We start from the raw sequence: 15,776 nt of genomic DNA, 5'->3' as shown, positions 1-15,776 counted from the left end.
ATGAACACGGCTCTTGTCTCCCTATAGGCGCTGATGGTGAATCTTGGCTCCGATCGGTTTATTAGACAGGTAAGTGTTCTGTTCTCTGACCGAACTTCATACAAAATATCACTAGAACTGAGCGCTCCAACATACATTTATCTCTCTCGCCAAACATACAAAATGCCATTTCAATCGTTCCAACATTTTTGCTGATCAAAAAGAAATTGTAATGTGGAAGAAATGAGATTCTGTAATGGTAGTTGTGACGGGAGTCGCTTTGGGCGGGGGAGACGTGGAACCCAGAATCCCTTGGAGTGGTTGGGGAAACCCTTGTTTCAGCTCCCCTGGCCCCTCTTATGTATAAGGCACCCTGTGTCTATTAGGGGCACAGGGTGACCGAGAAAATGATGGCCATTGAGAATGTGGTTTAGATTACTTCAGATGGGACAGTAATATGTATCCACGGCATCTCCCAGGAAATATACAAAGACTATTCCTGGTTTATTTGATTCTGAACTATACGTGTTAATTGAAAGAGCTGATCACATTGGCCTCTGTACAGTGTAGGAGACGGATAGTCTTCTACTGGTGGTCTCCTGCTATTGTGTGAATGTGTCCTGTGTTTATACTTATGATAATGTGTATTGTAGTTTGTGAGTTAGGAGACGATATCTGAGTCACCTAGGCTGCTTAAATGACTAATTAATTAGCTGATGCTAATTTATGTTTCTGGTTACAGTTTGTATTGTTAGGGTAATATGATCAGGAGGGGGGGGGGACCTACTTTTCAAGTGTATAAAAAGCCTGTATCCTAGTCCAATAAAACATTCCATGTTCCTACAAGCTAGTGTTGTACTTTTGGCTATAAAATCTGATATCTGATGTTCATACTGGGGGAGGCTGTAGTATACTGACAGAAGCACTCAATCGGAGTGTGGGAGAAGGTTCCGTGACAGTAGTCAGAAGGGAATTCAGTACGGAAAACCTTATCCCTCTCTATTTTCTCTCTCTCTGTACTTTGAGAGTTGTCATCACTGGCCCGGCACAGTTTAAATGTTGCTTTGTTTACATTCAGTCTGTCTGCAGATGGCAGACCACAGTGCAGAGCAACAATCTGTTTTCTTCTTAGTCCTGGTCTGCAGATAGCATCGTCTGTTGGTATTTAACAAATTCCACCCATCTACTACTAAGCCCTGCCCCTTTCTAGATTAGTGATCAGCTTGTCAAAGGGTTGGTGTCGCAATGGACTGTGGCATGACCAATAACCCGGCCATACCCAACCCTTCTACACGTGAACTGGGAGTGCAGCCAAATGAAAAGAAAGTACACCGGAAACACAGAACTTCCACGATGACGTCTACTGGCTCCGCCCCCTCTCCTTCACATCAGCGCATGTTACTTAGTACGTGGGCTCCTTAAAACATAACTAAACCCAAGAACCAAAATGTTCTATCTTGCAGCTCGCCATCCTAAAAAGCAAATACAGAATATACTTGTTGATCCTGCCAGAAATGCCATGTCCTGGTCACCTCCTGTGAGCTGCACCGAAGAATATCTTCCTTCCTAGCTATCTACTGTAGACTATTGATTGCCCATCTCCTCATGTAATGGAGATGAAGAAATACGAACGTGTTTGTAATTCATATTAGGAGAGCAGCCAGGGGTGACCACCATGGCCCCTTCCCTAGATACAGTGCAGGAGAGACGTGGCCACCCAGGGACAGGAAGTCCTGTATTCACCGGATTACCAGGAGAAAATAAAGTAAAATAAACTTGATAGAAGAAAATGAATGCGGACGCTACACCGGGGACCAGCGATCTGCAATGTTAGATTTTTTTTATATTTAGATACAAAAGTATCATTAACTCTTTTATATCCCAGTCCAGTCATTGTCCTTCTATTGGCAGATGGATGATGAGGACGCTCTGTTACCCCGGAAGCTGCAGGCGGCTCTGGAACAAGCGCTGGAGAGGAAGAGCGAGCTGATTGGTCAGGACTCAGACAGCGATACCGATGAAGGTGAGAGGTCGCTGTGGTCTATGTGGGCGATATCCTTCATACTGGATGAAGACAATCACTGTAATCCACGTATGGCCTCTTCCCTCTCATCTTCTTTCATCTCAGCCCCCCCTTCTTTAAAAACCAACATCCCTCCCCCCCCTTCACCTCCATCTCTTCTTTGGTTGGTGTCGCCCCTTCCACCCTTCCTCCATCTCCCAACTGTTGGGTTCTAATGGTCGCTGTATAATCACATCTTCCTATTTGCATTGCTGCATTACCCTGCTTTCCTTCCCTTACTATCTTTCTGGTGTTTTCTAACAGTCTCTCCACCACAATCTCTTCTAATCTCTGCCTCACTCACTCTGTTCCCTTCCTTCGTCTCTTTCATGTCTCCAGTTGGGTTCTAACAGTCACTGCCCTCCAGCTCTTCCTTTATTAGTCTCTCACACCCCCTTACTCTTCTCTTTCTCTCTCATTGGGTTTTCAACAGTCTCTCTGAATTAGTATTTTTCTTTTTTTGTCTCTCTTGCCTCCTTCCCTTTCCTCGTCTGTCTCTGACAGTCTGTCTCTATCACTTCCTTTTTATTATTGTCTCTCACCCTCCACCTTTTTGTCTCTTCCCTGTCTCTGGGTGTGTCCATTTATCTGTAACTATCTCTTCTTTTTTTATTTCTCTTGATTTCTCTTTTCCTTCATATCCCCCCCGTCTCTGGTTGGGTTCTTAAACTCTCTCTCTGCCTCCATCTCTTCCTATCCCTGTGTCTACTATTCTCTTTTCCTTCCTCTGTCTCTCTCTTGTTGGCTCTCTATTGAGTCTAACGGTCATCTGTCTCCTACCCCCTTTCCCTTCCCCATTTTATCTCAGTTTGGGTTCTAACAGTCTCTCTGTCTCTATCTCTTTCTCTTTTTTTTTTTTTTTTTCCTTTTGCTCTCTCAGCCTCCCACCCTTCCTTTGTCTCTTTCCTGTCTCTTTCCTCTGGGCGTCTGTAACTTTCCCTTTTTTCTCCTATCATCACTTGGACTTTAACAGTCTCTCTGCCTCCATATATTCTACTTTCTTGCCTTCTCTCTCCCTTTCTCCATATCCCTCCTGTCTCCATTTGGGTTCTAACAGTCTCTCTCTCTCTCTCTGTCTCTGTCTCTGTCTCTGTCTCTGTCTCTGTCTCTCTCTCTCTCTCTCTCTCTCTCTCTCTCTCTCTCTGTCTCTCTCTCTCTCTCTCTCTGTCTCTCTCTCTCTCTGTCTCTGTCTCTCTCTGTCTCTGTCTCTGTCTCTCTCTCTCTCTATCTCTCTCTCTCTCTCTGTCTCTCTCTCTCTCTCTGTCTCTCTCTCTCTCTCTCTCTGTCTCTGTCTCTCTCTCTCTCTCTCTCTGTGTCTCTCTCTCTCTCTCTCTCTCTCTCTCTCCCTCTCCCTCTCCCTCTCCCTCTCCCTCTCTCTCGGTCTCTCCCTCTCTCTCGGTCTCTCCCTCTCTCTCTCGGTCTCTCCCTCTCTCTCGGTCTCTCCCTCTCTCTCTCGGTCTCTCCCTCTCTCTCTCGGTCTCTCCCTCTCTCTCTCGGTCTCTCTCTCTCTCTCTCTCTCTCTCTCTCTCTCTCGGTCTCTCCCTCTCTCTCGGTCTCTCCCTCTCTCTCTCGGTCCCTCTCTCTCTCGGTCTCTCCCTCTCTCTCTCGGTCTCTCCCTCTCTCTCTCGGTCTCTCCCTCTCTCTCTCGGTCTCTCCCTCTCTCTCTCGGTCTCTCCCTCTCTCTCTGTGTGTCCCTGTCGGTCTCTCTCTCTCTCTCTCTCTCTTTCCCTGTCTCTCTCTCGGTCTCTTCTCTCTCTCTCTCTCTCTCTCTCCCTCTCTCTCTCTGTCTCTCCCTCTCTCTCGGTCTCTCCCTCTCTCTCTCTGTCTCTCCCTCTCCCTCGGTCTCTCCCTCTCTCTCTGTGTGTCCCTGTCGGTCTCTCTCTCTCTCTCTCTTTCCCTGTCTCTCTCTCGGTCTCTTCTCTCTCTCTCTCTCTCTCTCTCTCAGGGTCTCTCTCTCGGTCTCTCAGGGTCTCTCTCTCTCTCTCGGTCTCTGTCAGTCTCTCGGTCTCTCTCTTGTGTCTCTCTCTCTGGGTCTCTCTCGGGGTCTCTCTCTGTCTCACTCTCGGTTTGGTTAGTCTGTCTGCAGTTGTCCTCTAACAGTCTCTGTTTCCCTCCCATAGAGTATAACACACTGAACGGGCTGGTTTCGGAAGTCTTCATCCGTTTCTTTGTGGAAACGATCGGCCATTACTCCCTGTTCCTTGCACAGAATGAGCGGGGGGAGCGAGTCTTCCAGAGAGAAGCTTTCCGCAAGTCCGTCGCCTCCAAAAGTATCCGCCGCTTCCTGGAGGTTTTCATGGAATCTCAGATGTTTGCCGGCTTCATCCAGGACCGCGAGCTGCGGAAATGCCGGGCGAAAGGTGAGCTGGAGAGGGCGGGATTTCTGAGTGACCGTTATAGGGCGCTGGCCCTTTAACTGTAATTTTTTATTTCAATGGCCTCTGTGATGGGACCCCCCTGACTCACATTTTTTTTTTTTCTCTCGGCAGGACTGTTCGAGCAGAGGGTGGAGCAATATCTGGAGGAGCTTCCGGAACACGAGCAGAGCGGAGTGAACAAGTTCTGGAGAGGTCTGGGTGAGTGCGCCCCGATTTAGGGGACAATCTCTGTGTGTTCTGCACTGACCCCTTCCCCCACCATGAGGATCTTGTATGTCTAGAGAATCTGAAATCCCAACAATCAGTCTACAGCAATCCCGCTGCTTACCACTTGTGTCCAACACGCTCTGCTCATGTGTCGTGCTCTCTAAAGGGGGCAAAGTTGAATGTGCTTAAGCTATTTTCTCTTCAGGTCAAATGTTCAAATATCACGGGCAGCAGTAAAGATTCATCACAAACATGGTGAACTGGGAAAATACTGCAGTATAGCCACTAGATGGAGCTGAGGATCAAAAGAAATACATCTTAGTAAAAGAGACACATTGGGGTTTATTTACTAAAGCTAGAGAGGGCAAAACTATTCTGCAGTCACAATTCTGCAGAGAAACCAATCAGCTTCTAACCTCAAATTGTTTAATGAGGTTTTAGCAATAAAACCTGGAAGCTGATTGGTTTCTCTGCAGAATTGTGACTAATTTTGCCCTCTCTAACTTTAGTAAATAAACCCCAATGTAACAATTCTAGAGATTTCTGGAGGGAATTGGAAAATAAACATAACCATCGCCGCTCATGTCTCATTCTCAGTCCTCCTCTCCCTGCTCGTGTCCTTCTCAGTCCTCCTCTCCCTGCTCGTGTCTCCTTCTCAGTCCTCCTCTCCCTGCTCGTATCTCCTTCTCAGTCCTCCTCTCCCTGCTCGTGTCTCCTTCTCAGTCCTCTTCTCCCTGCTTGTGTCTCCTTCTCAGTCCTCCTCTCCCTGCTCGTGTCTCCTTCTCAGTCCTCCTCCTCTCCCTGCTCGTGTCTCCTTCTCAGTCCTCCTCTCCCTGCTCGTGTCTTTCTAAGCCATCGTCTCCTCCTCCTCTCCCTGCTCGTGTCTTTCTCAGTCCTCGTCTCCTCCTCTCCCTGCTCGTGTCTTTCTCAGTCCTCGTCTCCTCCTCTCCCTGCTCGTGTCTCATTCTCAGTCCTCGTCTCCTCCTCTCCCTGCTCATGTCTCATTCTGCCCTCGTCTCCTCCTCTCCCTGCTCGTGTCTCCTTCTCAGTCCTCCTCTCCCTGCTCGTGTCTCATTCTGTCCTCGTCTCCTCCTCTCCCTGCTCGTGTCTCCTTCTCAGTCCTCCTCTCCCTGCTCGTGTCTCCTTCTCAGTCCTCCTCTCCCTGCTCGTGTCTCCTTCTCAGTTCCCTCCTCTCCCTGCTCGTGTCTCCTTCTCAGTCCTCCCCTCCCTGCTCATGTCTTTCTAAGCCATTGTCGCCTCCTCTCCCTGCTCGTGTCTTTCTCAGTCCCCGTCTCCTCCTCTCCCTGCTCGTGTCTTTCTCAGTCCCCGTCTCCTCCTCTCCCTGCTCGTGTCTCATTCTCAGTCCTCGTCTCCTCCTCTCTCTGCTCGTGTCTCATTCTGTCCTCATCTCCTCCTCTCCCTGCTCGTGTCTCCTTCTCAGTCCTCCTCTCCCTGCTCGTGTCTCATTCTGTTCTCGTCTCCTCCTCTCCCTGCTCGTGTCTCCTTCTCAGTCCTCCTCTCCCTGCTCGTGTCTCATGCTCAGCCCTCCTCTCCCTGCTCATGTCTCATTCTCAGTCCTCCTCTCCCTGCTCATGTCTCATTCTCAGTACTCCTCTCCCTGCTCGTGTTTCCTTCTCGGTCCTCCTCTCCCTGCTCGTGTTTCCTTCTCGGTCCTCCTCTCCCTGCTCGTGTCTCCTTCTCAGTCCTCCTCTCCCTGCTCGTGTCTCATTCTCGGTCCTCCTCTCCCTGCTCGTGTCTCCTTCTCAGTCCTCCTCTCCCTGCTCGTGTCTCATTCTCAGTCCTCCTCTCCCTGCTCGTGTCTCATTCTCAGTCCTCCTCTCCCTGCTCGTGTCTCATTCTCAGTCCTCCTCTCCCTGCTCGTGTCTCATTCTCAGTCCTCCTCTCCCCGCTCGTGTCTCATGCTCAGTCCTCCTCTCCCCGCTCGTGTCTCATTCTCAGTCCTCCTCTCCCCGCTCGTGTCTCACACTCACTGTATCACCGTGCCTCTATTACACTTTCCACGCCTTCCGGATGAATTTTCCATCACACTGACTGTCTTTATCTCCTACAGGGAACAAGATGAAATTCCTCCACAAGAAGAACTGACCCGCCTCCTGCTGTCACTCCGCCTTTATTTATAACCTGCGTTCCCCTCCGAGCCCCTCCCCCCCCCCCTCCTCAGAGGACGTGATCCGGATCAGACGCTCGGAGGGACACCAGACTGTCTCATTGGGAATCACCACTTATATATATTTGTAAATATTCTGCTGGTTTTTGCGTTTTTAAAAATTTTTTTTTTTTTTTTATTGTAATTTTTTTTTTTTTTTTTTTATGATGCGGCGAAATCTGTGGTAAATCCGCGTTTTCAGAAAAACGGACAATTCTGTTGCGTGAATCGATGTGTCGGTGAAGACACGGTGTATGAATACTGTACAAATGGCGAGGACGCGATTTTACTTTTTTTTTTTTTTTTTTTTTTTTTACGGTCGGTAAACCGTTCTGCACTACAATTGTTCTGATGAAGATGACGGGATGGTGTCGGCCCTCCGTGTTGCAGAGGATTAGGTACAGCCGATTGTAGCGTGCGTGTGTCTAATAAACGCTGTAAAATCACCCGCCTGCCTGTTTATTGTGCAATTTGTCTCTGGTAAAGCAATACATCGTCGCTTTGCAGCACTACACAATCGTTGTGCTTTACTGCTCCTTCTCACAATGCAAGTCAATGAGTCAGCTGACCTGTCTAAACCAAGGCACCCCCCGTGTGGCTGATTATTTATTTATTTATTTATTTTATTTCAACAGTAGTAAAGCCAAAAACATTCATTTTAGAAAGTGCAGGAAAATGTTTGGTTGCCCTGGCTGCCTACCTCTGGAGAATTGGGGCATGCACCAGGGGTGTACATACGGGGGTCACAGTGGTCGCAATTGAGACCTCTGTGGCTCCCTGTACACCTGGATAGGAGGAGCAGCATGGGGGTGGGCCCATGTAGAGGAAACCCATCCCCCTCCATTTTCCTCCGGCTGCCCTCCTATCCTCCTCCTGCTGTGATTGAGCCATGAGGACCCTGGAACCCGACACCCGGGGCAGAGGAGGAGCTGGAACCTTCCAGAGGTCATCTTCCTACATATAGGAACGTTGTTCTACTCATTGCAAAAGATGCTCCCACTGAAGCCAGGACAACTTTTTTTACACCCAGTGGCTACAGTCCGGCCCCCCCAAATATCTGAAGAACAATAAACCGGCCCTTTGTTTAGAAAGTTAGGAGACCTCTTCTCTAAACCAATGGTTCTCAACCACCAGGCCATGGCCTTTCTCCTTTCAGGCCTCCAGCCACCTGCAGATCCCCTAACCTCCCACAGTGCCTCCCAGCTCCCATTGTGGCCCCCCCTTCCCCCAACCTAGCAGAGGAGAGCAAAAAAAATCCCAAGAAATTCTTTAAGTATGTAAACAGTAAAAAAGGGAGGACAGACCATATTGGCCCCATAAAGAATGAGGAAGGACATCTGGTTACAAAGGATGGGGAGATGGCAGAGGTATTGAATTTATTCTTCTCCTCAGTCTTCACGAGGGAATCGGGGGGCTTCAGTAACCAAAACTGCAGTGTTTATCCTCATGACACAACACAGGAAGCACCTCCATGGTTAACAGAGGACAGAATTAAAATTAGACTTGGGAAAATTAACATTAATAAATCACCGGGACCAGATGGCTTGCATTCGAGGATACTTAGGGAACTCAGTCAAGTAATTGCCAGACCATTGTTCCTAATTTTTACTGATAGTCTACTGACTGGAATGGTACCAGCTGATTGGAGAAAAGCCAATGTAGCACCAATATTTAAAAAGGGCCCAAAATACATCCCTGGGAATTACAGACCAGTTAGCCTAACATCAATAGTATGTAAACTCTTGGAGGGGATGATAAGGGACTATATACAAGATTTTAGTAATGAGAACGGTATCATTAGCAGTAATCAGCATGGATTCATGAAGAATCGTTCTTGCCAAACCAATCTATTAACCTTCTATGAGGAGGTGAGTTGCCATCTAGATAAAGGAAGGCCCGTAGACGTGGTGTATCTGGATTTTACAAAAGCATTTGACACAATTCCCCATAAACGTTTACTGTACAAAATAAGGTCCGTTGGCATGGACCATAGGGTGAGTACATGGATTGAAAACTGGCTACAAGGGCGAGTTCAGAGGGTGGTGATAAATGGGGAGTACTCGGAATGGTCAGGGGTGGGTAGTGGGGTTCCCCAGGGTTCTGTGCTGGGACCAATCCTATTTAATTTGTTTATAAACGACCTGGAGGATGGGATAAACAGTTCAATCTCTGTATTTGCAGACGATACTAAGCTAAGCAGGGCAATAACTTCTCCGCAGGATGTGGAAACCTTCCAAGAAGATCTGAACAAATTAATGGGGTGGGCGACTACATGGCAAATGAGGTTCAATGTAGAAAAATGTAAAATAATGCATTTGGGTGGCAAAAATATGAATGCAATCTATACACTGGGGGGAGAACCTCTGGGGGAATCTAGGATGGAAAAGGACCTGGGGGTCCTAGTAGATGATAGGCTCAGCAATGACATGCAATGCCAAGCTGCTGCTAACAAAGCAAACAGAATATTGGCTTAAAAAAGGGGATCAACTCCAGAGACAAAACGATAATTCTCCCGCTCTACAAGACTCTGGTCCGGCCGCACCTGGAGTATGCTGTCCAGTTCTGGGCACCAGTCCTCAGGAAGGACGTACTGGAAATGGAGCGAGTACAAAGAAGGACAACAAAGCTAATAAAGGGTCTGGAGGATCTTCGTTATGAGGAAAGGTTGCGAGCTCTGAACTTATTCTCTCTGGAGAAGAGACGCTTGAGAGGGGATATGATTTCAATATATAAATACTGTACTGGTGACCCCACAATAGGGAGAAAACTGTTTTGCAGAAGGGAGTTTAACAAGACTTGCGGCCACTCATTAAAATTAGAAGAAAAGAGGTTTAACCTTAAACTACGTAGAGGGTTCTTTACTGTAAGAGCGGCAAGGATGTGGAATTCCCTTCCACAGGTGGTGGTCTCAGCGGGGAGCATCGATAGTTTCAAGAAACTATTAGATAATCACCTGAATGACCGCAATATACCGGGATATACAATGTAATACTGACATATAATCACACACATGGGTTGGACTTGATGCGTCTTTTTTTTTTTTAACCTCACCTACTATGTAACCTTCCATAGTTGTCCATCATGACCCCAAAACCCTCCATAGTTCCCCAAGCCCCTGAGAGTTCTCAACTCCCACAGTTCACCCAGGCTTGCTACAGAGCCTCCAGAACCCCATATAACCTCTAACCTCCAATAGCTTCCCACACTGCCCCCCCCCCCCCCCCCCATTGCTCTCCAGTCTACCCCTATGCCCCAGAAAGCTCTGACCCCTCCAAAGATCCCATCCACCACAGCTGCCCCAAGAATCCCCTATGGATTGTAGAGTGTATATAGACACCCCGATTTTACCACTTTGCACATTGGTTCCACAAAAGCTCTGGCGGTTCTGCCCCTGCCGGGGCAGCCCTGGTGCTGTGTACATTCTCCCTTAGATATACAGCTGTGCACAACCATTAATGGATTTGGGGGGAATTTGTGCTGGGAGGGGGATTTGTGCTGGGAGGGGGGAATTTGTGCTAGGAGGGGGGATTTGGGGGGAATTTGTGCTGGGAGGGGGGCTTTGGGTGGAATTTGTGCTAGGAGGGGGGATTTTGCTAGAATTTGTGCTAGGAGGGGAATTTGGGGGGGAATTTGTGCTGGGAGGGGGGATTTGGGGGGGGGGGGTTGTGCTGGGAGGGGGGATTTGGGGGGGAATTTGTGCTAGGAGGGGGGATTTGGGGGGAATTTGTGCTGGGAGGGGGGATTTGGGGGGGTTGTGCTGGGAGGGGGGATTTGGGGGGGAATTTGTGCTAGGAGGGGGGATTTGGGGGGAATTTGTGCTGGGAGGGGGGAATTGGGGGGGGGGATTTGTGCTGGAAGGGGGGATTTGGGGGGAATTTGTGCTAGGAGGGGATTTGGGGGGGGGGGGAATTTGTGCTAGGAGGGGATTTGGGGGGGAATTTGTGCTGGGAGGGAGGAATGTTTTTTGTGGATGGGTCAAAGATTTCTTCTGGGAGGTGGGATTTGTGCTGGGAGGGGGGATTTTGGGGGAATTTGTGCTGGGAGGAAGTATGTGGGGGGAATTTGTGCTGGGAGGGGGATTTGGGGGGAATTTGTGCTGGGAGGGGGATTTGGGGGGAATTTGTGCTGGGAGGGGGATTTGGGGGGAATTTGTGCTGGAAGGGGGATTTGGGGGGAATTTGTGCTAGGAGAGGGGATTTGGGGGGAATTTGTACTGAGAGTGTGGATTTGGGAGCACTTTGTGCTAGGAAGGGGGATTTGGGGGGAATTTGTGCTGGAAGGGGGAATTTGGGGGGAATTTGTGCTAGGTGGGGGGATTTGGGGGAATTTGTGCTGGAAGGGGGAATTTGGGGGGAATTTGTGCTAGGTGGGGGGATTTGGGTGAATTTGTGCTGGGAGGTGGGATTTGAGGGAAATTTGTGCTGGGAAGGGGGATTTGGGGGAAATTTGTGCTGAAAGGGGGAATTTGTGCTAGGTTTGGGGATTTGGGGGGGAATTTGTGCTGGTAGGTGGGATTTGGGGGGACTTTGTGCTAGGAGGGGGGATTTGGGGGAAATTTGTGCTGGGAGGGAGAATTTGGGGGGAATTTGTGCTGGGAGGGGGATTTGGGGGGGAATTTAGTGCTAGGTGAGGGGATTTGGGGGGGGGGGGATTTGTGCTGGGAGGGAGGATTTGGGGGGAATTTGAGCTGGGAGGGAGGATTTGGGGGGAATTTGTGCTGGGAGGGAGAATTTGGGGGGAATTTGTGCTGGGAGGGGGGATTTGGGGGGAATTTGTGCTGGGAGGGGGGATTTGGGGGGAATTTGTGCTGGGAGGGAGAATTTGGGGGGAATTTGTGCTGGGAGGGGGGATTTGGGGGGAATTTGTACTGAGAGGGGGGATTTGGGGGACTTTGTGCTAGGAGGGGGGATTTGGGGGACTTTGTGCTAGGAGGGGGGATTTGGGGGGACTTTGTGCTAAAAGGGGGATTTGGGGGGCTGTGCTAGGAGGGAGGATTTTTGTGCTAGGAGGGGGGATTTTTGTGCTGGGAGGGGGGATTTGGGGAGAATTTGTACTAGCAGGGGGGATTTGGGGGAATGTGTGCTGGGAGGGGGGGAATGTTTTTTGTGGATGGGGGCAAAGATTTGTTCTGGGAGGGGGGATTTCAGCAGGGGGGTGGATTTGTACTGGGAGGAGGGGGAATTTATGCTTAGGGGGTGTACAACTCTGCGTATCACCTTCACAGCTGTGGCATTAGACAGTAACTCTCCTGGGGGTGCAACCTCTGAGCCCCCCGCCCAGATGTCATTCCAGATCTCTATACTCTGGGGGGGCGGAGTGATGAAACAATTGGCAACCACCACGGATATCCTACACTGCGCACTGCATGGGGGAGGGGGGGATGGAGGGATTAGGAAATTAACATTTTTTATTTCCCCAAAAATGTGCAAATTTTAGCAAAATTTTGATTAAAAAAAAATACATTATAGAAAAAACAACTGAAGCGGATTTTACGGGTTTTAAAGCTGGGTCACAGAATTCCATCCACCAATCCCGGTACGACTTGCCATGCGACTCTGGATATTGTTTGCAATGGCGCCCATTCAGATGGGTGTGACTTAAAATCACAAGCGATTTGGAAAATGTGCTTGAACTACTTTGATGCGACTTTGGTCCAGAGAATGTAAAAATGGATTAAAGTCGCACTGGAAGTTGCGCTTTTTGTGAACGTAGACCAAAACAAAGAGGGGAGAAAAAAAAAGGAAAAAAGTCTGCATGCACACCTTGACGCTTGGATTCGCGTGCGGGCGACTTCTGGCCGTGATTTAAAAAAAGCTCTGGTAAAAATGACAAAATCTCACAACGAGCGAAACCTAAAAAACGCGGTGCGGTTCTGCTGCAATTTTTGCGAGGCAAATCGCCCTGCAGTTGCGCAAAACCACACAGTATGAAGCGGCGCGGTTTGCTGCCATTTACTGCGCCGCACTGCGATTTTAGGCGCCATTAAAAATGAATAGCATCTGAAATGTGCGTTGTGCGATTTGTCGTTTTACCAGAGTGATTTTAAATCACTGGCAGAATCGCACCTCAACGCATTTAGCTGATGAATGTGAGCTGCAAAAAAAAAAAAAAAATGCATGTCCGCCAGAGTGAGTCGCGTGTATTGTTTGGCTTTGGGGGGGTCATTCTAAAAGAATGGATTCTTCTCTAGACATGTGCAATTCATTTTTGATTCGTTTTTAAATAATGTTTGATAAATTCATTAATTAAAAAATATCCGAATGACCGAAAACCCGTTTAACGAATTCATCCGAATATTTGAAAATTCGAACTTCGAAAATTCGTAAAGTCGAAATTCCAAAATCCAGAAAATTTGAAAATAAGTACGAAAATCTGAAAATTCAAAAACCCGAAAATCTGAAATAATAACTAACTATTAAATTATAGTTAAGTATTGGAATTTCCTTTCAAATTTGGCTGTTAGTGAACGTAACGATTACAAATTTATCCGCAGTTACAAATTATCCGAAATAACGAATGCCATATCTAAACAAATGGAACGTAATGAAATAATAATAATTAATAATAATAAAAAAACTTAATAAATAATAATAAAGTTTTTTTATTATTATTGTTATTTATTATTATTCATTCCATTCCATGTGTTTAGACACGGCATTTGTTATTTCTGATAATTTGTAACTTTCTTTCTTATTTTCGGATTTACGATTTGTAATCATAACGTAAGACCCCGAAAAACAAAAAAAACGAAGGAAACGAAAAGGAAAACAAACTCATTTTTCTAAACGAATGGAACGTAACGAATTAAAAATAATAATAATAAAAACGTTTTATTATTATTAATAATTGGTTCCGTTCCATTTGTTTAGATACTTCATGCATTGTTTCGGATAAATTTGTATTTGTTTACGTTCACTTACAGCCAAATTTGAAAGGAAATTCCAACACTTATAATTTAATAGTTATTATTAGTTAGCTAGTTAGTTATTTTTTTGGATTTGACGAATTTCCAAATATCCAAATTTCTGGATTTTCGAATTTCCGAATTTTCAAACCTTCGATCATAACGGATGACCTGGAGGAAAAAAAAAAGAAAGAAAATAGATTTTCCAGCTTGCTGGGCAATTTCTGCGATTGAAGGCGCTCGTCTCTGTTTTTTTTTGCTTGGCGCTCGAACGATCTTCACACCTGGAGAGCCAACATTCTGCCGCAGCCCAGATGTGACCCCTCCCCCCCTCTGAGGTGATACAAGAGGAATATTGGGATTTACATTCCGCCGATTTGGGTAACGAGACCTCCTGAGATCAGGAAATCGCCGGAAACGCCAAAAATTAGCTCTCAGGTTACATAATTAACTCCCGCTGCTGGGGGGGAGGGGAGTAGCGGAGGGGGGGAGGGGTACAGGGCACAACACTTCCCCCAACACACAGAGGAGATCAGCAGCTGCAGTTAAAGGAATACTCCACCCACAACTGACATTTTGTGTATACGGGCGGTATTACTGCTTGAATCTTCTATTTATGAGGGTCTTCAATGACCAAAGTTCTGTCTACTTCTTTCGAAGTCTCACCTCTCCTGCTGCATTTTTCCCAAGTAAATATTCCGAATGAACTTGTCAATGGATGCAGCAGGTGGGCAGGGCTGAGAACACAGCTCACCACTTTACCATAGAACAGGGTGGGGGTGGGGGGAGGGGATTTCTGGTATTCATCTACAAGCGAATTTGGTTTTGGGTGGAGCGACCATTTATACAGAAGCCACAATTTCGATGATGGCGATAATCCCCAACACTCTCCTCCAATAATGGACGCCGAGGTTTGTGTATTATCTTCATTCTGCATCACCGAGAGGAAAAAGATCGAGAGATGTACAAAACAGAATTGCTGGTGATCTCCTGCAGCCTCTTTGCAGCCACTTCCTGTCTCCATGCACTACAGTGACGGCTGCACGGCATTTCTCAGGGCTAGTTTCCTGATGGTGACAACAGAGGACTGTGTCTGTGTCATGTGTGCTGAAAAGGCCTCTTGTAGTCACCATCAGAAGCCCATGTGGCAGGGTGACAACACAGGACGACAATTGGGAGGCGGGGACAGAGCGTTGTCACCCAATAACAGGAAGTGCCTGAATAAGGACCTCCATGGCTGGTGAAGTAGAATTTTCCCATTGCACACAATTCCTGGAATCTGCGGCTTCCAGATGGGAACCGGTGACAACACAAGTCACAGAGTATATCTCCAGCACAGCGTATATCTCCAGCACAGCGTATATCTCCAGCACAGCGTATATCTCCAGCACAGCGTATATCTCCAGCACAGAGTATATCTCCAGCACAGCGTATATCTCCAGCACAGCGTATATCTCCAGCACAGAGTATATCTCCAGCACAGCGTATATCTCCAGTACAGAGTATATCTCCAGCACAGAGTATATCTCCAGCACAGCGTATATCTCCAGCACAGCGTATATCTCCAGCACAGCGTTTATCTCCAGCACAGAGTATATCTATCTCCAGCACAGAGTATATCTATCTCCAGCACAGCGTATATCTCCAGCACAGCGTATATCTCCAGCACAGAGTATATCTCCAGCACAGCGTATACATCTTCAGTACAGAGTATATCTCCAGCACAGAGTATATCTCCAGCACAGCGTATATCTCCAGTACAGAGTATATCTCCAGCACAGCGTATATCTCCAGCACAGAGTATATCTCCAGCACAGCGTATACATCTTCAGTACAGAGTATATCTCCAGCACAGAGTATATCTCCAGTACAGAGTATATCTCCAGTACAGTGTATATCTCCAGCACAGCGTATATCTCCAGCACAGCGTATATCTCCAGCACAGCGTATATCTCCAGCACAGCGTATATCTCCAGCACAGCGTATATCTCCAGTACAGAGTATATCTCCAGTACAGCGTATATCTCCAGCACAGAGTATATCTCCAGTACAGCGTATATCTCCAGCACAGAATATATC

General features: G+C 47.4%; 1 protein-coding gene across 1 annotated transcript in view; it reads left to right on the top strand.

Annotated features, from left to right (window-relative positions):
• Positions 1–7,236, top strand: part of DENND2B (DENN domain containing 2B) — a gene marked incomplete in the record, with an annotated part of 128,496 nt that extends 121,260 nt beyond the window's left edge. Inside the window, 5 exon segments of the mRNA XM_073603977.1 lie at positions 28–69; positions 1,891–2,002; positions 4,162–4,401; positions 4,531–4,617; positions 6,698–7,236. Of these exon segments, the coding sequence (XP_073460078.1) occupies positions 28–69; positions 1,891–2,002; positions 4,162–4,401; positions 4,531–4,617; positions 6,698–6,732 (516 nt within the window).
• Positions 7,237–15,776: the final 8,540 nt, after the last annotated feature.

Source organism: Aquarana catesbeiana, linkage group LG11 (assembly GCF_042186555.1).
Source record: "Aquarana catesbeiana isolate 2022-GZ linkage group LG11, ASM4218655v1, whole genome shotgun sequence".
Classification (NCBI taxonomy): domain Eukaryota; kingdom Metazoa; phylum Chordata; class Amphibia; order Anura; family Ranidae; genus Aquarana; species Aquarana catesbeiana.
Note: the sequence above shows the minus strand (reverse complement) of the source record. Positions and strands in the feature narration are given on the sequence as shown.